This window comes from Anser anser (assembly GCF_964211835.1).
Source record: "Anser anser genome assembly, chromosome: 1".
Classification (NCBI taxonomy): domain Eukaryota; kingdom Metazoa; phylum Chordata; class Aves; order Anseriformes; family Anatidae; genus Anser; species Anser anser.
In genome coordinates, this window is record NC_139720.1 from 137453283 (window position 1) to 137481047 (window position 27765).

Sequence of the window (27765 nt, forward strand, 5' to 3'; positions counted from 1 at the left end):
TTTTTTTTTTTAATTTAAAATTTATTTTTAGAAAAATCACAGGACAGGAGGGTTTTAGTAAGTATTTTTTAGGCTTGCAAATGCTGGAAAAGGATTCAAGAATCTGGTTAACCAAAGCTACTCTGAGCTTCCCCCTCATTCTTTCCTTAACAAAGACTGGGTTATTTTTGCTTCCTCTACGCTTGGCATTGATATATTTATTCATGCAGATAAGCTGTACATTTAATTTCTTTTATTTACATAGATCAAATGTTTATGTATAAATCACTTTTCCACCCTTGAAAACACTTAAAGGTTTTAGCACTTTCATGTTAAAAGCAGAAGTGGGGCAAGAAGAGGTATACAAATAAATTCCATGACAAAAGTCTGTGTAAAGCTTTGTTGCAGGCTAAAAAGTACAAGAAATTCTTAAATGAACTATAATTGGCATACATTCATATTTGAATGCACAGATGTGCATGTTTAATATCCAAATTCACGATGACTTCTAAGATATTCCATGGAATATCTTCTTTCTCTAGAACTCTGCCAGGTGGCGGAAGCATATTAGTAAGACATACAGTAAAATTGCATGAAAATTGGAACCACTTAGAATGAAAGCCAACAGAACTGGTTGGACTATTCCATCCAGACAGAGCTAGTTATTATTTCAGACTCAGTCCTTTAGCTATTATGAAGTGCACAGTTTTCCATGTTTCCACAGATCCTTGAAAACTCCCTGTGGCTTCCAAGAGCCACAGCAAACTTCACAAGTGCTTTCAACTGAGGACGTAATCATGGCCCTTCATCCCGATGGCAATCCTTCACGAATCCAAAAGCCTTCTTCACATGTATGTTCAGTGGATGCTTGTGGAGTGAGGCTGGGTTGCTCTGGTCAGTCTTGTTATTCTTTATTTCTGAATCGCAGTACTGTTTTTGCCTTCTAAGTGTGTATTATGAGCCTTCTGAATTCAAAGTATCATGGTATTTTCTATTAAAATTTTGCTTATGCAAGCCCAACGATGTTAATCCCCACTCCCCAGTACTTCACTCACAATTGTTCAGACAGTTGCCAAACCTCAGTCTCACAGGTTGTACAAAATCCAATTATGGCTCTAGTTTGTAAATCAGGCTTTTCCACATCTGACCACGTCAGTAGTTGCTAAACAAGAAGAAGAGCCAGAAAGGATGAAGGGTCTGGGTGGACTAGTTTGTTTGTCCTGAATCTGTACCAGACAGATGAAATGAAAAAAAATGCAAAAACAAACCTCTGAATTTTTGTCTTTTGGATGCTCAAAAATAATTATCACTTCCTTAGTGGCTGACCAAGGCAGCTACACAGATCGTATCAGCAGCACCCACACTGAGATCCATTATCCGCACACAACGAGCCATTTCATTTGCTTCCAGGTGCCTACAACATATACCAAGTTTGTTGGTTGGTACATTGACTTCATACAGGATTTAAAATAAAAACAAAACCAAAAAAAAAACCCACAACATTTACACTGCCTAAAGCAATGACATAACAAATTATTAATTGCTTATTGTTTTTGGAAAGGTAAAGAAAAGTAAAACATACTGAATGCACTTGAGGCACACCCATTTGTCACAGGAGTAAAGGAAAGAACAACATAACTCTCCACTCCTGTCATTAAGGCCATATATTGATGTGCAACATTGCTTCATGGGGTAACCATACAGAAGTATTCAGGTCTAAGTCACGTTCCCTAAAATTTTTCAAACATGGACTGTTTTCTCACGCAGCTTCAGACTCTGCTGTTTACATTATGCTTTTTTTGCTTCCTTTTTTTTTTTTTTTTTTTCCAGGCTCCCTATCCAGTTTCAATGGTCTGGTCTTCATCATGATTTCTCTTAGTTCTCCAGAAGTGTGCGCTGAACTGCAAAGACAGAAACAACTCAAGATTAGTACACTAAATTAGTATACAATGTAAGATGCATAATATTATGTAACAGTATATTTGGTCAACAGACGTTTTCAGTAGGCATTTGAAACTGGAAGATAAATTCAGGGAAGCAGAGGCTTGACTCTGTAAAGCCAGTACCCTGCATAACAAGGGATACTGCATCCCTGTCCTGGTTCCAGTTAGGACAGAGTTAAGTAGCTCATAGTAGCTGGTAGGGTGCTATGTTTTGGATTAGGATGAGAAGAGCGCTGATAACATGCTGATGTTTTAATTGTTGCAGAGCAGTGTTTACACCAGGCCAAGGACTTTTCGGCTTCTTGCTCTGTCCTGCCAGCGAGCAGGCTGGGGGTGCAGCAGGAGCTGGGAGGGGACAGACCCAGGACAGCTGACCCAAACTGGCCAAAGGGGTATTCCATACCATCTGACGTCATGCTAAACAATATATAGGGGTGGCTGGCCGGGGTGGGGGGGCCGGCTGCTCGGGAATAGGCTGGGCATCGGTCAGCGGGTGGTGAGCAATTGCATTGTGCATCACTTGTTTTCTTACACATTATTATTGTTAATACTATTACCATTATCACTATTATTATTATTATTGTTATTATTATTTTCCTGTCTTAATAAACTGTCTTTATCTCAACTCACAGGCTTCACTTTCCCGTTTCTCTCCCCCATCCCAGAGAGGGAGGGGGGAGGGTGAGCGAACGGCTGTGTGGTGTTTAGCTGCCAGCCGGGTTAAACCACAACAATCCCATATTTCTCACTCAAGTAACCACATCCTACTAGATCCGTGTAGCTACTACCTACACTTACAGTTTGTATAATCCAACATGAAGTTTCACATTTGCAGTTTTACAGATGTAAAAATGAGATGTAGTACTGTCTGCGTATCTAATGGAAACAGAGTTAGCCAAGGCTATCTACATTTTCAGGAAGTCCAAGATAAGTCCACATAAAATTTTAAAGACACAAACTTGTTCTCCTTTGCCATTTGGCCTGGCTTAATGCAAGATTACTTCAAACCAGAATCCAGGTAGCTACATCATCACTACATTACCAAAAGCAAAGATAATGGCTGCTGACTCCCTAAACTTAGATCAGCAGCCACACCATGCTGACCACGATTGGTTAGTTCCTTGGCTCAAAATATGCTCATGTTTGCCTGCAAAATATAATACAGATATGAAATCTGGGATGTAACAGGTTGACATAAAAATGTAGGCAGGAGTAATCATTTATGGTAACATCACAGGCTTGACTTCATCTGTTAAAGTATGCATCATCTGATTTGGCGTTCTGATGAAACTCGCTCAAAGTTTCAGCATATCTTGATTCCAAGCCCTGTGTTAACTGCCTTTGGTCTTTGAACAGTATTACTTGTCTTACTAGCACATGGCTGAACTGAGAGGATATCTGCTTATCTCCTGTCCTGACTTCAACGGCCAGCCACCAGCTAATACTTTTTCCTTGACAGTTTAATATATTTAACAGCTTTAAGGAAAAATGTTCATAAAGGGGATCAGGATCAGTAAACCCATATAAATGACTACCTGGAAAAAAAAAAAAAAAGGTATAAGAAGATAACTGGTTCTGCTGGGCCTAAATTAAGCCCAGGGGAGAATATATTGCAAATTTATAATACTTTGAGTTTTCAACGCCCAGTATTTGAAAGATACTCATCAAACTTCAGCATGAGGTTGTATTGCCTGTTCCTTTGCTGACCAGTCACAAGGGCTAGAAAGCTGAGTTTTCATCTACACTGCTTCCTTCAAATCTATGGCTTTCATAGATTTAATCATCTGTTCCATCAGCTCAGGACAACAGCCAACCATATCAGGATGGGTGAGGTTGTTAGGCTTTTTGTTGGCTTCAGAGAGATCTTTCCTCAGCTGTCACAGCTTGTTACACACAGATTTGTTATTTGATAATTCTTTTATACAATAATTTTCTGTTCGAAGCAGAATGTTTTAGTTAAAACAACGTGCTTCTAAGTTCAGTCCTCCTTGCCTTCAGCGTAGTTTTCTCTCTGCCCAAACACTATTAACCTTTCCTAATGTGCATTCTTGCACAGTTCTCTATGAGTTTAATATAAAACAAGGTAACAGATCCCAATCAGATACAACACATGCTAATGAAATACTTATCAGCTAATTGCAGTTATGTAAAACACTAAAGGAGCAGTCATGTGTTCTCATAATTGTCTTTAATAATACTTTTAGAGGGAAAAGTCAATTCTTAACTTTCTCTAAGCTCCTGTATTTCAGAGGCTCCTCAAGGGAAAAAAAAAAAAAAAGAGCAATCATCTTTTCAAAAAAGAAAAGAACTAGAGAAGAATGGCCATATAATCAGAATTGAAATCTTGACCTAGTGCTAAGTTAGTTGTACTGGCAGTTGCAAACATTTGTTTTGAAAACAACAACAACAGGGAAAAAATAACATAAAAAACAGCACAAGTAATTTTCTTCATAACTTTAAATGTCAACAAAGCATATTTAATAGGATCCCCACCAAAAATTTGGTCTTCCATCTAGATTCTTCTCTTACCAGGTGGCTCAGATTGCGCTCCCCTATGGCTATCCATATTCACATTCTCTTCATCTGCTGGGAAACAAACAGATGCTTAGCACTGAAATTCTCTTCTCTTCAAAGTTACTGTTGAATAGAGACAATTTGAGGGAGGAAATAGCACTGAAGAAAACGGGCTACTGATACTAGTTAAGATCCTATTAATTTTAACACGTATCATAGATGTTTCTATGATTCTATGTTGCTCAGTTTCCAAACTTCCCAAATTTGAAAACATCAGTGCTTGTTTGGGTTGCTGTTCTGTCCTCTCCTTTCACCAACCATTCCAAAAGACTAGAAAAGACAAAAACAAAGCTTCTACCCCACCTATTACCTACAGTACTAAGTTCTATCTTATTTAGGTGAAAAGGAAGTAGACTGCGATGAACAGACCATTGCAGAAAAAAGGCGATGAATATCCATATAGTTGTCAAAAACCTAATGTATAGGTAAGCATCTTGTGAAGACGCAAAGGCAAGATTTACAAGTTAGAAATGACAAGGTACTTTCCAGCATGAAAATAATCTGTAATCCCCAATCTCCACACAATTTTCCTTAAAGAAATGTTTTCTTGCAATCTCTCCTGCTCATTCATGCAAGAGGTGGTTTTATTTTACGGAACACATAGTCTTAAGGCGGTCTGCTTCTGAAATTCTACGTTCTGGGCAAGGCATTCTTCAGACTCCCTGTCTTAGATGACTAGAAAGAGAGGCTACTCCCTGTGAACACAAATTCACCAAGCTATTAAAACTACGTGATGCAAAAAATCAATTTCTAGCTCCCATATAAAATAGAAAACAGAAAAAAAACCCTCTATAAAAGGGTCTATAAAAAAACAAAGTAGTTTAGAAAACTTACCGCTTTGTTTGAAACAGAGTTTCTTCTTTTGATAAGCAATGAAACTAGACACTGCTCCAATTACAGTAGCAACGACGGCGCTTACAATTCCAGCTATTGCTCCCTGAGAAGCTGAAAAGAAGTTTTGCAGACATTCTTTTAGAATTGAAAGTGATGTCAAACTTGTATTGGCTCAAAGTAAATTCCATGAACACTTTAAAAACCAATAAACATGAAATTGCAGGAAAGCGTAGTAATCAACTTTTTCTCTTCGTGAATAATGAAAAGTAATTCCTTTAATTTTATAGCTATTAATTTCTTAATAGTGCCTATTGTTAAGCATCTTCAGCATGGTTGTTGCAAGTTCCACTATTTAAAAAATAAAAATTAAAAAAATTACCCTTTTCATGGCCAAATGTAAGTTATATGCATGCAGTCACTGCACCAGCATCTTTGAGACTTCAAAACTTCGAATCATTTCCAACAGAGATTTCATAGATTTATATAAGCAGAGCTTGAATGTGAATTCTAGATTCCATGGAGTTTTGAAGCTGAAACCCACTGCCAGCAGTGAGTACTCTAGCAGAATATTAGCAACAAAGAAAAGGCCAGAAAACAAGCTTACAGTATGCAGACACCATACAAAGAAATTCATGCACTTACCCTCACCGTCTTCAACCTTATTTGGACCTGAGTCCTTTTGTCCTACAAGAATGAACAACAGGTTTAGTTTTTATATGTCTAAAGAACAGTTACATCACATTTTTTGTCAATTCATCATACAAAATGACAAGCCATTTGATGATGAAAAAATTATTTTATCCATACAATATTAAGCTCTCTGGCATTCAAACTTTCTGTTTTCAAAGCACAGGTCATGGTAATAGCAACTTCAACCTTGGGCACTCAGCACTACTACAAAATGAGGGCAGCCCATCTGTGAAGTTTAATCAACTTGCCCACCACCAGTGGTGTTAACTCTGTCGTAGAAGTAGTGAAATTGCAGTCATGCACACAGGGCATGATGACCAATAGTGCAGGTTGGTCCCAATGACCATCTCTGTACTGAGATGCGCCATAACATTTAGACATGGCAGCTTATTTAGATCAAGGTTGATAAGGTATTAAACGGTTATGTGTCACTCTGTGTAAATATACCCTGCATCACTTTAAAGTCTAAGGATTAATTCATCCTGTTGGGCAGGTGAAATCTTTGAGAAAAACAAGGTGGACCATCTTCCAAGCCCACCCCTGGGCTTCTTAACCATAGGAACTAAAAAAATCCTTAAGAGTATTCTACATAAGATCTGAAAAAATCACCCAGATGCCTTTAAGAACTATATTTGTGGTGAATTTTGAAACAAATGACACCTCTGCATCTCAGTTTTAAAACTTAGCTTTCTTAATGTTACAGTAAAAACCACTGAAGGTTCCTAGATCAGTTTTGCCTCTTAATTATCCGGGTATTTTTTGGCAGGGACAGAACACATTGCCTTTGAACTGGAAGGTAAGCTGCTATAGTTCTGATACCAGAACCAAAGGTGTTAAACATTAGAGCATGTTAACCAGCTTGTAAATAAGCTTTCATCTAAAGCTCGTGTAACCATGGGGTCAATAAAAAACACAAACTACTATCTTACCACTGCCACCACCGCCGCCACCTCCTGCTCTTGGTAAATCACCATTGTATAGATCTGAATCATCAAAGCTGCCTATAAAAAGTAAAAACAATATTATCTTACGTGTTCTAGGTTCGGTGGAAAGACACCTCAAGTCACATGATGACATGTAAGTTTTCTCTAGTTCATTCCACTGAGTCCATAGAAGTTCTGGGCTCAACATCATGGTTACATGTTCACCTTGCAAAAGCCCTCCCAATCTAGAGACGTTTCAGCTCAGCACTACACAGTTTAGTTTTGAAATACCACTGCTGCCTCCAGACTTCCTGAACAAAAGAGAGAGGCCAGTGTCCAAGAGCAGGTATTACTGCACATATATTACTTGCTAAACAAGGAAGAATCTCTGTAGGCTACTTAAGTAGAATGGCCCAAGCCTCACCATCCTGATAAAGCAGAGAAAGGGTGTGAACAGGAAAGGAACATTTCTGTTCGAGGCTGTAGGTGTGAATGCATTTCTAGGGTTAGGTTTCTAAGTCACAACCCATCCCTTTGAACCTGTACAATACAGTAGCTAGAGGAAAGAGTTCACCATGTTACAGTCTGGTGGCTGCAGTATTTGCTTGAGAATGGGAAGATTCAAATTTAATTCCCTTCTCTGATTTATTGCAGGACACTGAACCAGTCCATTTCCACTTTCACTGGACCTCAACTCATGGAACCTGGAGATCTCCTCCTTCCCTCTGCGGTCAAATGAATCTTTAGCTTATGGAAAGCAAAGATGTTTCAAACCACAAAGCTAAAACCATCAGACCAGAAGATGTTTTATTAGCTGGCAAAAGCACTGTACCGAGGCGTGCAAAACCTGCATTCAAGTATCTGCTGTAAATCAGGCAGGGGAAGGAGCAAGAACTAGGGTTTGCGTTCCAGGTGAGGAATATCGCCACATTCCCGGGTAACAGTATCAGCGTAGTTGAGTAACACATGAAGGTGTTTTGTTTGGAGCTAGGCAAAGACAGAGAAAACCTCTAAAGCACAATAGGCAGGAAAGGGCATGTGTTTTAAACATACCTTTCAAACATGAAAGAATTGTATTTCTGTATTCTGAGTCAAGAAATTTATTTCTTAACTGAACGTAAGAATTAAGAAATATGTATTAAGAAATGAATTAAGAAACCTATTTCTTAACTTAGGGCCTTTAAAAATAACTAAAAAAGCAACACTTTGCTTTACCTTTATTTTAGATACTTTAAGAATACAGATCACATGTAGTTATTCCTAGTTGTTTTAGCAAGACTAGCATGGATTCAGTTTGTAAAGATGAAAGGAGTCAATCTAATAACATAGATGCTCCACTACACGCACCTAACAACAACAATGCCCCAAACACGTACACTCTGTCCCCATCTTCCTTCCTCCTTCCCACTTTTAAGTAAAAGTGACTCAACACGTTTGTTATGGAATGTCGAGACAGCTGCAAAGCTTATTTGCAAGCCAATTTTTCCTCACTTCTAAGTTTTCATCCAAACCAACACCTGACATAAATTGAAAACAATTAAAAAAAGAGTAATTAGTGGAAGTTTAACTAGGAGAGTAAAAACATTTCATGATTCAGACATTTGTGCCAGAAGTCTTACCAGAGTCTCTAGGCTTTGCAGGTGAACCTGGCTTCGGGTTATCTACACACAAACGAGATATTTAGAAAAAAAAAAAACAAAAAACAAACAAACAAACAAAAAAAACATTGAAAGATCAAAACCAGACTATAATACAGTAACTTTGAAAGGGACGAGGAAAGATTAACAAATGATTTTCTACTGTTCAGAAATTCCTCTTAGGACAGTTTTGACAGTGTTTCTAGGATTTGCAGGCAGAGCTGGCTGGGGTCACATACATAAAGTTGGAATAAAGTGACCGAACTTACTAGCGTGAAGAAACCAAAAGCAGTGGGACTATCTGACTCATAAATGATGTCAGTCATCCCCATGTAATTTTTTTTTCCTTTCATATGCTAATGCTGTTATTTGTGTGGTTATTTTACGTTAAAGACTGTACTTTAAGTTAATACAATCAACAGTGTTTCTGCTACATTGGCCTGTATGTCAGACACTTATTATGCCTGAACATATACAGCACAATTCACTAAGTCTTATGTAGCATTTTGGTTTGCAAGTCTGATTTCAAATGCTGAACTTTTAAAATTTTTTCTACTAAGTACACATTACTTGGCTATTGTCACTTTTAGAACTACCAGATTGGTACCTCACTTAAAACAACAACAAAATAGCAAACAAACAAAAACATGAAAAGATGCACATTATATAACTATAAATATGGTCCCCACGATGACACTTCACTTTGCTTGCAACAGAACAGGAGAATAAAAGATCTTAATAAATACTTCCGTGCTGTTCAGTCACAGTCTTTGTTACCTACATTAAATTAATACACCAGCAGTAGTTTTCTAAAACTGTGTTTTAACCAACAGCTGAATCCACCTAGAGGCCGGTTTCTTCTGTATAGCACTTCTACTCGATGTTGCATGGTCTTGCCTCCTCCTAGCTCTAGCACAAGTCAGATAAGGTATCCTTAGGCTCTCTGCATAGTCAATGCAAAAAGGCTGGCACCTCTAGAGCACAATTCTAAGACGCCAACTTCAGCTTCCAATTCAATAAAAGATCCTCTCTCTTCACTTACCTTACCGTCTGATTCGCTCATCTAGTTGTTTCTCAACTAGCCACCTGTTTTCAAGTGTCAGGGTTTGGAAACAGGCTGCTTTAGCAGAGAGAAAACTTTGAAGGGCTAAATCAAACTGAGCAGCAGAAAGTGCTACTGTCCTAGGACTGTAATCTTGTGTTAGGTACCACACTGCAACAGATCTAGTGATGGTACCCAAAGAGCTACCGGGCATTATCTGTTTAACTAGACTTTTTTTTTTCTTTCTTTTTCTTTTTTTTTTTTTTTTTAACCAGGTACATGAAAGAAAAGTGACTCAACAGGTTTTCTTATAAAATGTCAAGACAGCTGCAAAGCTTATTTGCAAGCCAATTTTTCCTCACTTCTCAGTGTTCATCCAAACCAACACCTGACATACATTGAAAGCAATTTAAAAAAGAGTAATTATTAGAAGTTTAACTGGGATAGTAAAAATATGTCACAATTCAGGCATTTGTGCTAGAAGTCTTACCAGAGTCTCTAGGCTTTGCAGGCGGACCTGGCTTGGGGTCACCTATAGACAAACAGAGTTAAAATGGATTAATTCAGATTTAAATGCTACTTCCATAAGTAATTATTTATGGACTTAGTGCCATCTAGTGAAGACACAGCAATGAAACAAGTAGGACCTGTTAAAGAAATGTGTGAAATATATACAGCTTTGTGATCCAGACCAGTAAAATGAAATAAACACAACTGGACTGCAATTATTTTCATCTGCAGTCTATTACTTTAGTCAACTCAATGCCACTATTACATTTAGGTAATACAGGATGGATAGACATTACATTAAATACCACTGAGCAGTACCCAGGAGAACATGATACTTACCAGGCTGAAGAGCATCTTCCAAGCTAAACCCATCTACAAAGAAATAAGGGACATTTTAAGCTGAATGTGAAAATTGAACTAGTTTTAGACTATTTTTACAGAAAATGCACATCACAATGTTTTCACCAAGAATATAATGGCAAGCTCATTCAACAGTGGCCCACAGAAGAGCATCACAGAGTTGAGTTTATTATCTGCCAAACTACACGGGATATCCCAAGGGCTATCTCAAGGTGAGCAAGCTTGAAACATGCAGATGAAAGCCAGTGAAAGGAATTTTCAAAAGGCCTTTAAGCTTATAATATCGAACCACTTATCTTTGTAAAAGCACTAGCAGAAGACTCTAAAACGTAGACATCTTTTTGCTATATGGGAATTACTTTCCTTTACAGAAATATTACAACTTTGTTGGCCACTAAACTGAAAAATTCAGTCTCAGATTAGTACATACAGTTACACTTGACTTCACAGTAAAAGGTATTAGAGGGCAATTACATCTCACCATTGTCTGATGGTGCCTTCTGAGTCGGAAGAGGTTTCTCTGTAGGTCCTGTCAAGAACAGTTAGAGGGGTGGGAAAAAAATGTTGAAAAACAATTTCCTACACTGTTAGGAAGATACATATAGGACAAATTTAAGCCCATGTCTATACAGTGGAAAGCACAAGATCAAACCTATACAGTAAGAGGTTTTCCTCTCAAGATGAATCTGAGTGTTCCCAAAAATAAATTTCAATTCTACGTGGTCACCATTTTGACCCAACTGTAGCTGAATTGTTCTACTGAGGTTTAAACAAACTGTACGTCGGGAAGTTGTCATGCTCAGTCATGCAATGATATTCAGAAACCATCAAAAGGACAGCCACTATTTTCCTGCCCTCCCCTCCCCCCCCCAAAAAAAATTGCAAGAGTGTAATACTTGCCAAATGCATCTTCTAACCTGAAGTCACCATCGTCGCCTATAAACATACGAAAACAAAAATCAGAGTATTAACAATTTTTTCTTACTCAAAATCAACACTTACTATGGTTGTAAACACGCCTTTGATCTATCTTGAGGTATGTTTTCTGTTTCCTGTGTCAGACGAGGAGGATGTTTTTTAATCAGAGCTGAAGACAGATATCCTTCTCTATTTCTCCAGGCCACCACCCACACACAAAAAAAAGGAACAGTGCTAGAAATTGTTGCTATAGAAAGGGTCCAGAGCACCAAAACCTACTCCTACAGTTAATATAATGCACTTATCCTTTTTTTTTCTTGCCACTGCTATTGCATGCTTTTTTAGTGCCATTCACTGCATATTCATTCCCAGCCTTCTTTCCCCAAACCACAATATGAGCAGGGCTACAGCTCCAATTCACAGGAATTTACAATATCCAACTGTGAAGAAGAGCATTGGAAAACAAAGGCTGGTATGAAAGTGAAATGATTAGGTAAGGATTTAACACTTTGGCATTAAAAATAGATTTTCATGGTTTTAGAAGACTTATCTTTTTCCCCTAACAAAGGTCAACAGTAGTGAAGATGATTAAGTTATCAGCATAGGTAACCTTGAGCAGTCTCTTCAGCTTCCTAAAAGACGGCTGTCACCACTGTGGGCTTTCTGCTCCAGCTAGATTAAGTTTCATTTTCAGCCGTTAGGAAAATAACATTTTCTTTTGCTATATTAGGTCAATTGCTAGAGCTACTGCTGCTTACCCAGCCAACTGCAACACACTTACTCAGGACGTTCATGATACAAACTGGTTTCCCAGCATGTATATAGTAATGTGATCTTGGCAGCGGAGGCTCGTATGATAAACGGACACTAAAACAAATGCTTGGGATATTTCAGACAGTTCATCATTCATACTCTCACTGAGGCACAGCAAAAGGAAAAGGCATGAAGGTCTATGGCAGATGGTGAAGCAAGACATCCAAATTTTCTGCTCGAGATGCAAAGAAGCTGGAAGAGTATTTTTACCTATTGAGTATCAAGCCAGCCAGAGCAAAACTTAATTCCAGCCACAGATAACTTAATTCAGAATATATACACATAAAGCACTCACTGATGTGCATGGCTTTTCCTGTAACTAAGAAGACAGCTACAGAAAGGGAATCATAACTGGCTACTGCAAAGTCTGAAGAGGGGAATAAAAATAAAAATAATCAAATCACAAGTAAAATGTTCCTTCTGCTTGCATGACAGGCCACACTAAGACAACGACAAATCACGAGTCTAGTACCAGGACTGAGGGATGCCCATATATTTGGTGGCATCATTCACCTCAACTGAGGTCAAAATTGAAATCTCTTTTCCTTCTCAAATAACTGCACTTTTAATGCTGTTTTCACAGAAGAAATGAATCTAAGATACTTTTTTTAATTTATTATTTTTAAATATGGAAACATGGAACGACAACTTCCAGGAACACCCTTCAAGGTGGTCTTCAATTCAAGCAACTGAACTGCTATAGCAAAAACTGAAAACTGAATTCTAAGCAGCGATTCCCATACTACAACATCCAAATGGATTATCACCTTGCTCACAATCAGGTGGGGAGGTAGGACTGCCTGGGCCGTGACCCATCCTTTCAGGGAAACAGAGGCAATTCATGGCTTTATGGTAGTGGATCAACTACGTGAATTTAGAACCCCCTAGATAAAGTCATTAGGTAAAGATCATGGGTTTAAAAAAAAAAAAAAGTTATTTTACTTGGTTTTCTTCACTCCAGATCGAGACTATAAGCTCTTTTTGATACTCAGTTCATGAAAAATCATTTCACATTGTTCACATTACCTGTTCAGGTATCAGCTAGTCTAAGTCTAAGAAGGCATGCAAACACCTCTCTTCAAGATCTGCTCTCCTAAAAACACTCTACCACAGTAGCAACCAGAGAACGGACCACCACCACCGTCTGTTAACACTGTCTGTCTCATGGTTAAAGATATACCTCCAAATCAATGAATGTTACATTGGTGAGTGCATTTCAAGAGCAGAATTTCCTTTTCAAAGGAGTGGCAGAGGGACAAACAAACACACACACTCCGTGTTATGTTTTGGTGCAGCAGAAGTTTCACCTGGAGCAGAGAAGAAGTTTGTTTCTCCATTGTTCATAACAGTCCTTCGTATGTCTTTAAATCACTTGCTTTTATGACTGTACTCACTCAGCGTTTAGTATTGGTGGGGCTAAACAGAGGAACCTGAACTGAAGGAAGCCCAGAACCAGGGACTCGTCTGGTTGCAGGGAAGAAACAGTGAGACAATGCAGATAAAGATACAGAACTAGATTAAAGGTAGCAGCCTGAACCAAGAAGAAAAAATCAGCAAGAATATGCTGCACTCCTTAGAGGTTTAAGCCGCGCCTGCAGTAACTGAGCTTATGTGCATTTTGTTTAGTCTAAACAAGGGTAATTGCAAATAAAGCTGATTAGCACAATACAGCAGGTATTTCTAGCTCCTAGGGGCATGAGAAGATTCAAGAACATCTCAGAAGTGTCCACGGCATTTTCCTTCCATGTCCACAGTTCAAATACCAGAATATCATGAGAAAAGTCAGCTCCTTCGACAGGTTGTCAACTGGCAGGTTTTGTGTCAGATGGAGGGAAAAAGCAGGTAAAAGAGAAGGTAAAATACCTTGCCTTTACATGAGATAAGGTACTTCAGAGCAACCACAAGCTTTTGAAAAGCTGATGAGCTAGAAGGTATTCAAGAGAGCCAATCAGCTACACAAATAGGAGTCCTGCAAAGACCCACTAGCGCTCTCAGATTATTTACTGCTGCAGTTTTAGTCAAATCTACGTAGCGCTGCCGAGGCTGACAGGAGCCTTGAGCTAGGGAAGTTCCTCCCTGAGTAAAATGTGTGGCAACACACCCAGACAAGGGACTTGGGATGAATCACCACAAACTTCCTTACATAAGCAGCAGACTGCTTGAATTTTGTTCTCATAAAAGCGCTGGTGTTCTCCTCCTCGCCCTGGAAGGCGGAGGTTTCCCTCGTCTCCCCAGCGCCCCTGCACGCTGCGGCTGGCACCGACCAGGCGGCAGCAGCTAGCTCGTCCCTGCCCCACCGCTGGATGCTACCTGCTGCTTCTTCCGTGGCCTCAAGTCAGCTCTGTCCTGCTGCCTACCTGCTGCTCTTCACGACACCTGCGAAAACGCTCGTATTCACGAGGCCTTGAACCTCGGCACATGGATCTTGGAGGACGGGGGTGCTGGTAGCCACAAGTGCATAAATTCAGGAAACCAGGCTAAACGCAGCTTCTCCGGCTTCCAATGTGGAAACTGGATTTTACACTCTCATGTCCTGTACTTGTTCTCCTCGGGGGACTTAAAACAGAAGTAGAAATACTCAACACCTAACCATATCAGAAGTCAGAGAAAACACAGGAAGGCCACCAGACTGAACCTTGCTCATGAAACACTTCAAACATGAGAGGAAAGCCAGAGGTTTAAACCCCTGATAATTGCTTTTTAAGCTTGAGTCCAACTCAGTTTTTGCCCCACCAGCATTAGTTACCTAACAATAAAAGACTTACTGCTCAACCCCCATTCTGGCAGCTGTTCTCCAACACGTCCTAAGTAGGCAAAAGAAAAGATGCAAGTGAATCACAAAAAAAGCTGTCAGAAAAGTGACACTGTTCTCCGAATGTAACTGCAAGAAATGCCTCTGCGGCTTGAAACGGAGAACCTGGAACATGAGACCACTCGCTGCGCGTGGAGGAACGTGCTCACAACCACACCACTCCTCTCCGCCGGGGCAGAGGTTTGCAGGCAACGTCCCTCTGCAACAGCAACACAGAGGGGATGTTTACTCCCACTGCCAGGCAGCGGTCTCCTGAAATTAAATCCCACATGGTCAGCGTCTAATCCAGCTCCTCCTGTAAGTATCCACCCATCAACACTGCTTTTCACGTTTTTTTTTTTTTTTTTTTTTTTTACCAGACAGACATTTAGAGCCACAGAAAACAAACAAACAAAAAAAAGCTTTGCATAAAGTTCTGTTGAGAAGAACAAAGCCCTCTCCTACCCAACATAAATACAGTCCAAACACAAATAACAACTGTAAACCAGCCAAAAAGCAACAATTTTCTCCATTTAGGGAGTGTCGTCTTTCTGCACATCTGGAGCACTCACTAATGTTTCTGCCTGGAATAGAGTCAGCTAAGGCTCCAGAGCAACCAATAAAAATACTTATTTCCTCTTCAAAAATATGCATAAGACTAATAACTATCATGTTTAATTTTGGACAGCCATCCAAAAGTATGAAAGTACAACGGGGCTCTAAACATCAACTTTAAAGCACAGTTTTCCAGGGAGGATTTGATATGGGAATAAGAGGACGGAATAAATAGCTCTAAATCAGCAGAAAATATGCAGAAGAACTGGGTAAACCGCAAAACACGAGAATTAACACAATGGCCACACTCCTGCCAAATGACGAGCTGCTTATCCAGAAAAGAGATGAGGTAAAAAATAATACAGAATAGTTACAAAAGGTCTAAGAACTCCCTTGAATCCATCCAGTGCAGATAAAAGCAAATATTCAGCAGCTTAATCACCATCTCCAGAGGTGCCTTCCAGGCTCAGCCGTCCCGCGGTTCTGTGACTTGGGTCACTTCTGGTTGCTGGACTAAATTCCTGCTCTGCAGAACTCAGGCAGCTGCCAGCCGAATAAATCACTCGGTCCCCCTGCAATTCTTTGTACTGATCAGAATTGAAAAGCACTGCTCCGCTGAACAAAGTCAGTAAGCAGAAACCTAAGCTAGACTCAGGAGCAGCCTCAGGAAAGCCTGCCCTCAAATCTCACCAAGACCAAGCATTGTGGGTACTGGGCAACCACTTCCCCTTTGGCCACTTTTGAAATTCTGTCCTGGCTAAGCAATGTCACTAGTGTTTTGTTTTGTTTTCTTTCCTAATGCAAAGAAACCAAAATCCTTGAAGTACATGTTGCTCACAGCCTACAGCTTCAAGGCTTCAGTTGCTCAACAGAGAGGTCTTCCACAAAGCCGACGAGCCTTGCAGCTACTAGTCACACAGCCTACCTTTCCATAACGAGCTGCATTCCTACCACAAGGCTCAGGTTTACTTTGCAAAGGTCATATTCAGTATGTGAGCGCCTCTTCCAAAGTCATCTTACTTCTTGAGGATTTCCGCTCTGAAATCTAGCAATAGCTTCAACAGCTTTTGGCAGGAGCCTTTCGATAGTTGACCGAAGTCTCTGAAGCCTCTTGCTCTGAAGCACATCCTTCAAAACAGGGTGCCCTCTGTTATCACAGGCCGCCAAAACTGTATTTTGAAAACCACGGAGCAATACACACACACTGATAGAAATAAAACGGACACTGTGGGAGATGGTGAGGCCGGGAAGGACACCCACACCAGGCTGACGCTCTGTGTTGATGAACATTACGCCTCGGTGAGATAACTCTGCCTACAGCTATCGCCAAAAAATAAGTTAAACAGACCAGAAAAACTATGATGGAGGTAAACAGAAAGATTAGTCTCCAATTTAAGAAAACTATTTTAGCCAAGCAAGCTGCGAACTCTTTAGTATTCTGTAATTTAATAAAATCATTGGTTCTTGTGAAAGCAGCTAAAATTGACATCAAGTAACTTAATGTTATTTTATCACCAGAGATTTATCTACACTTCTATTCAGATAACAACACTCCAATTTCTCTTTGCACTGAAAAACTTTACATGCATCTCTGTACCCCAGTACCCTTTGCAGTCTCGTACGGAGGAAGGGAAAAGTACCTTCAGGACAACCACGCAATCTCTTGAGCCATGACTTCAGAAGTTGTGTGCTTCCTCTGTTCATCTCAGTACTCAGCAGCACACTTTTTACAGCTATAAAGCATGTCAAGTGATAGATTGGAGGCTTCCCTCCACCAAGCAGTCAGGAATCACCTAGGAACAAAGCCAGCCAGTGTTTTGTTTATCTACACCCTTATTTGCTTACACTTTGCACCTCCAGTGGCTTCCTGGACTGGGGTCAGGGGAGGAAGGGAGAAAGCACAGTCCCAGCGAGGAAAGAGAACTACAGAAGCGAGGCTCAGCTGCAGACAGGTTAGAGAAATCTTCACTGAACGGAAGACGATGTTCAATTTTAGCACAGAAAGGAAGAATTAAGGAGCCAAGATTTGTGATCTGACAGACAGTTAACTAAAAATTCCAAAAACTCAACAGTTAAAGAGTAGTAAATAATGTTCACTCTGATCAAGGAAGAAGAATCTATACTATAACTTAATAGTGAACAAATCTCCAAACCAGAACTTGACCTTCCATTTAGAAAATTCTTTAAAATGAAATTTGAAATATACACTGGCAGTGTGCTCAGAAGTCAGACAAGAACACTTGTATTTTTACAGTAGTTCACTGAAATGATGGCTCCATAGTAAGCAGGAGTGTTTTAAGGTCTGCTGACACTTGCAAGCTGACAACTTATTTCATAGCTTATTTCTCTTTTTCTTACCAGAACTCCCACCAGTTCAGTACAGTTTGTATACCAGTAGCTAAATCCAAACAAAATGTGTAATCTAGTCAGAAACATTAACTGAACAGAAAAATAGACTCTGCTTTTATAGACTATTTTTCATTGTGGCTTGCTCAATTATGACTAAAAAGATTTTTCAAGAACTATGCATACTTTAAAAATAGCTACTACGTTTTTTGCTGAAAGGCAGAAGAGAAAGACATTGCATTTTACAATTTGGGTTTCCTGTGGGTAAGATGGAGAGAGAGGGAAACAGCCCCAGTGCTGTGGTTTGCAATGACTCAACTCATATTTTAATCCACTGCTCTGAGACTGAATCATTTCTGGCACCAGGCAACTCATTTTAAAACAAAACCTACAGGTCTGGTCAAATGTCAAAGCTTAAAGTGTTTCAAAAGCACCCGGGACACTTTTCTTCCTGTAAATATTTACTATTAAGGTGTTGAGATAGAACTGTGATAAATGACAATTAAGTAAGACAGGGTTTTGTGATTTGCATTGCTTTGTGCCATACCAGCATTGGTTTGGAAACACGCAGGACTAGCTTCAGCCACAAGATGCGTGATATGACACCAGCCTGCTTCCCTGGGTGAAGAGGAACACTGGAGGGGAAAGCTTATTTCGATTCTTTGAGTAACAGTCTTATGCCACAAAGCTGCTACCTAAAAATACTGCAGAAGGATAGCCATGCACACAGAGGTCAGTGTGACTAGGTTTTGTTACCTAGAACAGGTAGATAAGAAAACAAATATGGAATTCAGCTCAGTGGCAACCAGCAAGCCTGTAATGTGGCGTATGATCTTTCTCAATGAGGTTTTCTTCTGGTTTCCTGTCAAAAAAGATTTTTTTTACTTCCTATCCCTCGTTGTTATTTCAGCAATGAGATAACCTTCCTTTTCGTACCAAGGCTACTTTCTTGAGAAACAGTAGGTCTGATGTGCTCATGTGCTCAGTAAAACACGTGAAACGTGTTCAGAATAAAACCTTTAGCATCTCTAGCTCAAGCACATCTGGTGAAAGCACTTCTGCTTTGCTATATTTAGACCAAAACATTCATCACAAATCCTCCATGTCCACCCTAGGAAATCGTTTCACCATCTCCACTCTTGTTTCTACGCCACCTTCCAGCACTAAGCGGATTTCATATTCTAATGTTAGCCCTCGCAGGGAGCTGTTACATACGCTAGACTTGAATCTGCACTGTACATTTGGTCTTTTGTAGACACCACAGGAGAGCGGTAGGAGCATATGGAAGAGCTGTCCTCAGGACAGGTAAGAACTGTTTGCTGATGGGAGCAGTGCCAGCACGGGGCTGCCAGGGGTGGCAGTGACAAAGATGCAGCGGCAACACCTGAGGGAGAGGAGAAGAAGGAGCAGTGGGCAGGGAAGGGGAAGAAGAGACAGTCAGAGAGGCCTGGGTGCAACGAAGTTGTCAGCTCACTACAGCCACAAGTTTCACAACACAGCTCTTGCCTAAAGTTTTTTGAGGAAAAAGGTCCACATCTCTGCTTAATTTGCCCAGCAAAGACCTGGCCTTTACAAAAGGCCAAAATAGGAAAAAGGAAAGCTGGAAGTTTTTGTGAAAAGGAGGCGGAGGGGAAGGGGTGTTGTAAATCAGGGGTTAAAGCTGTCGGGTAAGACGAGTAGGGAGAGCTCTGACTGAAATAGGTTAGTTATGGCTATACAACAGCATCTCTGCAACATTTTGGGGAGGCAAAGGGCAGGGAATAGTTGCTGAAATAACTACTGAATTCAGGATCCAATCCCAAGATGCTTAGCCTCTGAGATGTATTGAGAAACACAGCAGCAGGAAGAGATTTCTGTCACGAAAGAGGGAGAATACAAACCGACACGTACACCTGGAAGCAAGGGACGAAAGAGAAGACTGAAAGAACAATACCGAAAAGGACAACCTTATCCAAAATCCTCCTGCATAGGCTTCCCCAAACCCTTCCTCCAAACTCTACCCTGACACTTCTTGTTTCTACGCTTAAGACAGACTTGTGTGCCTCCAGAGCTGTTCTGTCCAGAAACCCCACAAGGTCTAGTAAAAATTACATTACCCTGCACATTTTCCTCACTGATTTTCAGTTCACCACCTCACACTGCTACTGCTGTCACCACTAGCGCCTTCCCTCGCCATACAGGATACAGATTTTATGCCACATTAGAGGGAGAAAACAAATGGTGGAAAAACTCAAGTTTCAATACTCTTACTTAATTTTTTTCCAGATACAAAAGATTTAGAGTTTAAGATTTTTGTGGCATGTATCTGTAAGCCAGTGATACTACCAGCATATTATCAGACTTGCAGAATTTGCTCTCATGAAAATATCAGTTTAACCAATTTTTCACTTGTTTCTTTCCTTCAAAATATTGAATTTCTTCACAAGTAAAAGATGCAAGCAATATTTTCTGTGGTTAGGCTATATATATATATATATATATATACACATATACACACAAAGACAGTTTTGTAATTAAAATCTGAGTAAATTTTTACCAATAAAACTTTCACCAGTGACATCTATAGATGTTTAATTTAAAAAAAAAAAAAAGTTACTTCATGGAAAGGTTAACTTGGACCTCAATACATAACATTAACTGATGAAAGAACAACTGCTACCCCAAAGTTTGATTTTACCTGGATGAAAACTCTTCAGCTCAGAGTGAAATCAGTCTTGCAGAAACTCTACACACATTAAGATATTAATACTATTTCTTGTGAAAATTTGGTAAGAAATACAAAGGAGTCTTACAGGACTTAAGCTATGGGGAAAGCAGAGCTGAATTAACATCTGCAGCTAATTAACAGCAGCATCAGTCAACAGCTTTCCTTTTATCAGTACAGTTAAAGATGTTATTTCTTAGATGTTTATAGCATGTGTACCCTTCCCAGATGACTGAAATCTGTATGAAAAAAAAAAAATACACGTAAACAGGATTTGTTACATAGTCAGGGATGTTTTGTGCTGAAACCTGACTTAAATTTAAATTAGTTCTCATTTTAAACACACTTAAAATGATCTTTTCCCCAAAATATGTTAGAATAATTCCTGAATTTGATGCGTTAATTATTGATTTTAAATGAATCGTTCTATATCTGGAAAAGGTATTACAAGCATGCCTTATGCCACCAAGGACTAAATTCATGGACTATCACAAAAATTTGTTTTATGACCTTTTTGGTACTTTTCAAAGAAAATCTTCTAGATCCTACTCTTCTGGGCTCCCCAGTCAAATCAAATGCCAGAGAATAAATCAGTTTAAAAGAAGTCTGTGTATAGCATCCCTGCAATAATTTTATTTTCAACAGGTGAAAAATGTGCTTTCCTGTAGCAAGCAGGGAAATCTTTCCCAGATTACAGTCTGCGAGCCAGAGAAGCTAGTGTGCAATACTGAGAACGCAAGAGGGTTTGTTTGTTGGTTTTTAAATGGAAAAGCAAACAGAACTAGCTCTTACCATGCCAAGGAAACTTCTACCTACTAGCTTTTGCAGTATTGGCCCCAAGTTTGCAGAAAAAGTCACTCAGTGCCGTAGCTTCACAGTCCATGAGCAGGGACAACACTGAGGGATTTTTCTTAGTACCCAAATCCGTGATAAGATGCCTGTGGTAACTAGCAGGAAGTTAAATTAAGTAAAGGTTCCCAGAGTTGAGACTGTTTGGCCCTTCACAGGAACCGATGGAGAACAAGGGCAGCACCAGGACCTGGCACAGCCCAGGGTGAGAGACACCGTAGTAACCCTGTGGCTCCAGAAGGAGCCTTGATTTTGGCATTGGGAATGCATGGTGGCGTTTGTGGTGGAAGTGGTGTGCCCACTGCATATGGGCAGGGCTGTGCAAACGATGTGTTAACAAGTGGGAAGTGCAGAACCCATGAAACTCCTGCCAGACTGGAAGGTGAAAGCTAGGAAATGAGCCAGTGCCAGCCCCTAGGCCTGTGCAGTAGCCTGGAGCACCAGGCAGGGGCGGCAGTGGCTGTGGCACCCATTTTGTGGTGGGGTGCTCCAGCGCTGGATGTGTGCGCCGGGCGGGGGTCACCGGGACAACCACCAAGCTCAGCAGCAGCAGGATGGAAAGTAACACAACTACGAAGAGAAACATCTACTTCAACACAAGGTGCTAATACACACGTATCTGCAACTCAAAAGTAATCTGAGAAACACAGTAACCAGGCTGAACAGTCAGACCATACACCAACTTGCAGGCATAGATTCAGGCTGGGAGCATAAAGATGGGTCCACAAAACTGCTGCACATGCCAAGAGGGACTGGACTTACTGCTGGGGCAGAGACCAAAGCTTGGGCTTGTCTCAGGAAGTCATAATGCAGGCAGCGAGGCAGCATGAGATCTGTGGAACACAACACGCTTGGAAAGTATGAATGGCAAACCAGTATGTGTGCTGGGAGGAAGGAAAGTCTGGGGAAGCCTGGCAAGCAGATCGGCCCCCTTTCCTCCAGGAACATCGTCTAGTACTGTGTTCTCACTGTGACAAAGCTAGCAACGGGTTGCTAGAGGTTTTTCTGCTTGGAAAGAAAACGTAGGCGGCACGCTAGAAGAAATAAACACACTTGTTGGCATCATGGAACGTGACCTAGGCTAGCATCAGGTATCAGCAGGCATTTCACAAACACAGCAGTCCAAGAATGAGAGGAAGGTCATGGAGCAGAGCGGGTGCATCATATTCCCAGGCATCTGGCAAGGTACACCAGTACAATGGCTTGCTTAAAACTGTGCTCCAGGGAAAGGGAACCTCTAGGAAGCTGCAGGGCTAATTAAGATAAAGGCAGGAACCTGCCATAGCAGCCCTGCAGAAAATTACATACCTCAAATTCCTCTGGGGACATTAGGACTGAGAGTCATTCATGTTTCTTCCCCTGCAGCAGATAAGATCCAGAAGAAAGGGGTTCTTATTGCTTGAGGACCTACTAGGTGGCCTTTGAAAATGGGATAATGAAATATACTGTTGCGTATGATAAACAGGATTATTTTACTTCATAAACTATTCTGTGCATTTTGCAGGCACAAGACCTGAAGTCTGCAGTTAGCATTCAGACATCTGTGACGTTAACCCAACCCAGACTGTATGGACAAGGCTTGGAGTTTGTGATGGGTCCGTGCTCAGACTGTGATGTTAAGGCCTACCATTTGGTTCTCAGAGACCAAGGGCTGGGAAGGGGAAGATTTTAGGGAGTGTACGTGCACATTGTTACAGGACCAATTCTTGTTGCCTTCTCTGAAGGTGTGGAATAGTTGGTGGAGGTGACTTATTACGACTATTGTCACATCTTAAGAGAAGGCTCAGCATTGGAAAATTCTAGGAAACTTCCAGGGTGAGATGCAGCAGATAAGCAAGGAATCTGTGGCACGATAATCCCCTTGGCTACATAACCTGCAGCCTTAGGTACTGGCAACACCAGGGGAGCTTGGTGTGCTGACTTTAAGAGAAATAGCATGGAGGGTGGAGCGAAGACACCGCGGCCAGGCTCTGCGCTACCACTGCAGGGACGGGGAACCCGATGCTGCTATGGAACTGAGAGATTACATGGCCAGCCCTGAGCCAAACTGATAGCAAAATCATGTCCTCTGGGTGAACTCTGCTCACTATAATGCCAAAACACACCTCTGTCACAACGGCTACCCTCCTCCAAGGTGGAGCCACCCCTCCGTGAGCATGCACTCAGAATTTCTGAGCCTATACCTTTAGAGAAAAAACTAGAAAACGTTCTACCAATCATAAGGAAGGTACGTATGACTACAGTCGTTCGAGCTCCACCTAAAAGTAAGAAAACGGTATAAAAATGCCTCAAGGAAAAAAAAATGTTAGGGAGCTACCATCGCAGACAAGTAAGTACTGAGCATGGCCTGGGCAGGGTTTGAGCAGCACAAGGCCTCAGGGTGCCCTGTGTGGGAGGTGGCCACGACCTGCCCCATGCTGCTCACGGCCGTGTCCAGTCAGCACTGAAACAACCCGTCACACCTTCCACTGGCCTGTGGAGCACAGTGTGCTCAAATACTCTTAAACAGCAGCACCCACTAGGGCAGGAGATACAAGGAGATGCTGGTGAACGGGCACAGACTGAGTGCAACCAGCAAAAACCAGGGAATTTGAGACTAGGAGGGTGAGGAGGAGGGGTGCTGGGCTTATGTTGAGCCTAAGGAAGGGGGGACAGCCTAAGTGCTTGTCTCAAAACCTGAATCCATGATCCAGTTTGTGTTAACTGACAGTAAGTTAAGTAAAAATTCCCTGAGTTGAGATTGATGACATTTTGCTGACAACATTCTCTCAAAACACTTTTACTAGATTGCAAAGAGTAGGTTCCTGTGCCAGAGCAGGGAAAAAGTTTGACTGAAAGAGGCTTGCCCCTGTCAAGATGATCTTAACTTATAAAGATTACTATTATTACAATATTTCACTAACACAGCTGTCACTTGATGAAATACAAGTTTAGTGCAGAGTGAGGTTCACAACAGCAAGAGCTAACTCTGAATCCTTTCTCAAGTGCAAGCAACCCCATCATGCATACCAGAGTAACATCAGGAAAATATTGAAATTGGTCTTGGCTGGACAGCAGTAGGCTGAGTCATACTTAACTCTTGCCAAGTTGAAGCACCGTAAGTACAGAAAGCTTAAGGATTGTTGCAGTGATATCATTTTGATGTAGCAATGCAGAGGCCATTTTATATAAATAACAATACATAAAAAGCTCTTACCCATCTCAAATTAGAGGAAACAAACATGGAAGAGTACGTGGTGCACTTTTCAAAATGTTTAATTGGAAGAAAAATTATTTATTCCTTTAATGAGATTTAAAAGGCAAACTGTAGAGACCACAAAGCAGAGATCGGCCTCCAGCATTCCTCGCACCACCTCCCTGCTCCAGATGAGCGCTCTATCCACAAGATTACTCGTTTAGCCTCCATTCACCCACCCAACCAGTCATTCTTCTCAACACTGAATTACTTGCCTCAGCAAGAGATCAGGAGCACACCCATTTCTTTCCCTCTACTCATAGCCCTATAGCTACCGCAGTCTTAGGAAGAAGGGATCCATCTGTAGTTCACCTTAGGCTACTGATCTTACAACACAGATACCTCAGCTCTGAGCACGTATTTTCCTCACCTCCTCGTGTTCACTACCACTACTACTTCTGGTGGCTACTGCATTTCAATCAGCAAGCTCTACTCAATTCTTGTGACGAATACTTCAGGCATATATTCCCAAGTCCAAGACCTAGTATGTCTTGATCTTTCAGCAGTTCAGAAGGGAAACTGATCCTTCTGTGTGCGAGCTCTAGCAGTTTTCTGCTGCTCATCATGCAAGGATTTTTATTTTTTTTTTAATCTGCCTTCTGAGGTTCTGTGCTCTTCACATAAATTGTGCAGATATCCTGTTACCTAAAGCTTCTTGTCACTGGATTCTGAAAACCAGATGCCTGAAGTTAGATGCTGGGCTAACCTGGTGGTTTTGCAGATTTAAGATGGCTGAGCCAACCTCACAACCAGCCCAAGCAGGAAGTCTCCGTCCCCCTCTGCCCCCCCCGATTTAATTTCCACCCTGATGTTCCGTCCTGCCCCTCCCTCGCGCTGGCTGTGCCACCCCTCAAACCCTCCGCAGCAGACTCAAGGCAGCGCATTAGTCATCTGCCGACTCATCAAGCTGAATCATCACGGTACAGGCTCCGATGGGCACCAGACCAACCACAGAGGGAGAGAAATGGACAGATCCCGCTTCTTAGCGGTAGCAAGCCATTAGACTGGACATATAAAGTGATGATACAAAAACCTCATGTTCATCCTTCCTCTGGATTCGGCCCCAACGATATCTAAATTCCAGCTCTGCCTGACTTGCAGAGCTCGTATTTGGCAAATGAAAAAAAAAACAAACACTTCAATACCAATTGCACGGTTAAAATCTCAAGCCCTTAAGCAAGTTCAAAGTCTGCCATTGTTTAATAGCACTCAAATACTCATACGTTGAATATTGTTTGAACTCTGACAGCTTTCATGTGCCTAAAATATATGACTCAATACAAGTGCTCACTCTCAAGGCCATAGACTTGCAGGCTTGAATTATGAAAGCCAGCAGTCCAGGGGAACTAGTCGTGTCCAAACAGTTACACAGCAGCTGAGCTACTTACTCACAGCGTAAGATCCTTAGCTTTCTATAGCAGTTCTGTCAGTTCAGACTACAGACAGCCTACCAACAGAGATATTCAAATTTTCAAAAGGATACGATTCAGGCTCTCCCTTTACTTTAATCTAAGATTGCACCACCACAGATCTGAAATTCCTGAGCGGCTCCACCCTCCCCAGACTGACATTCTCAACGGTTCTTGAATTCTTGAGCGTTTTCTTTAAGAAGAAGCATCCAAACTAATTATAATCTATTTATTTGGTTCATATTACCAGCATTGGCCAGCGGTCTGATAAATTAACCTCAGTTTTGGAAGCAATCTGTTAAAAAATGTAGCATCGGTTTCTTCTGAATTCTAAGCAAACCCCCTGAAGCTGCTTTTGCACACCTGCCCTCCATTGAAGCAGGAACCGGACAGCCTGTATTTACTTCCAAACTGCTAGGCAGTAAGTTTAGAAGTGCTGTTTTTGAGCAACTCCAAGTACTTTCACATGACAATCCTGCCATCCAAGACTGTGGGGACTGCTTGCAGAGGAGTGCATTTTCCAAATAAGTAGTAAGACGATATCTCAGTGTCAGCAGCATGAATCATCTCGAAGTTTTAGAGTCAGTGATTATAAAATGGTACTATTTTTCCACGAGTCTGGATTTGCTAGCCTCACAGCTATGACCACAGCAATACAACTCCATTCATATAGGCTTGAAGCCGAATTGTTTATCCGGCATCCTGCCATATCTACAACTTCCAGCTAAAGTTAGGAACAGGTATCTTTCCTTCTCTCCCACAGTGAAGAGATACTGAGAGTTAAGCTTTGAAACAGTATTTTTACAGAGAACTTGAAAGAAAACACCTAGGCATAGTATTAAGTCTTATTAAGAAGGTAAAGAAAAAAGTTTCTTAGAAAGAAATCCTAAGTGGGAAATGACAGTTTGCACGGCATTTTCCAGTTTTAGGAGCCTGGCCATCAGCTCCCAAGTGGTGTGGGGGGGAAGCACCGGGAACTCGCTGAGCGTTTTTTGATCAAATACAACCACCCTATTGCACAGACACGCTCCCCAGATAGACGCTGCAGCTGCGAGAAGCTCTCACAAAACACGCTACCGCGTTTTACGCCGCAGTCCTGCCATAACAGTAATAACGAACGGGTTGGCAGGCTTTCTGGCCGGCACGGAGCCGTTGCCCCGAAGTTACTGTAAGCCTGCCTGCTTTCCTAAAATGGAAGCCGAGCCGCAGCCACCGCCACAGCCCCGCTCCCGGCCGCTACGGGGAGAGCGCCGCGCCCCGAGGGCGAGGCACGAAAAGAAGGGTGCTGCGGGGCGAGGCGGGCACGGAGGGAAGGGAAGGGAAGGGAAGGGAAGGGAAGGGAAGGGAAGGGAAGGGAAGGGAAGGGGTGCCGCGATCCGCCGGCGGGGCAGAGAGGGGTACCCCGCCGCCCGCTCCTCACCTCTGCCGGGTGCCAGGAGGGCGAGGAGCGCCGCCAGGAGAAGCCCGCCGCCCCGCATGGCTGCCGCCTGCTGCCGCCAAGCGCCGCGTCCCGCCCGCCCGCTGAGAGGCTCCGCGCCCCGGCCCCAGCCCCAGCCCCGGTCCCGGTCCCGGTCCCGGCCTCCGCCCAGGCAGGGCGGGCCCGAGGCGCGGCGGGGAGCCCCGCCGCCAGGTTTAGTTGCCGGACTGAGTCCG

At 41.7% G+C, this 27765-nt stretch overlaps 1 protein-coding gene across 4 annotated transcripts; it reads right to left on the reverse strand.

The window, feature by feature from the left end:
• Positions 1-27765, reverse strand: LOC310887978 (CD99 antigen-like). Of its 4 annotated transcripts, none has more exons than XM_083814280.1 (11): positions 27533-27765; positions 11393-11428; positions 10974-11021; positions 10472-10504; positions 10113-10154; positions 8563-8604; positions 6950-7021; positions 5973-6014; positions 5331-5441; positions 4452-4505; positions 1-1880 (listed from the first exon to the last, which is right to left on the reverse strand). In XM_083814280.1, the coding sequence occupies exons 1-11, from the start codon at positions 27588-27590 to the stop codon at positions 1855-1857; spliced, it is 564 nt and encodes a 187-aa protein (XP_083670406.1). In that variant the 5' UTR covers positions 27591-27765; the 3' UTR covers positions 1-1854. The 4 variants fall into 4 exon arrangements, with proteins under 4 accessions (XP_083670406.1, XP_083670408.1, XP_083670405.1 ...); XM_083814282.1 differs by having other exon boundaries at positions 4416-4505; XM_083814279.1 differs by having other exon boundaries at positions 4452-4508.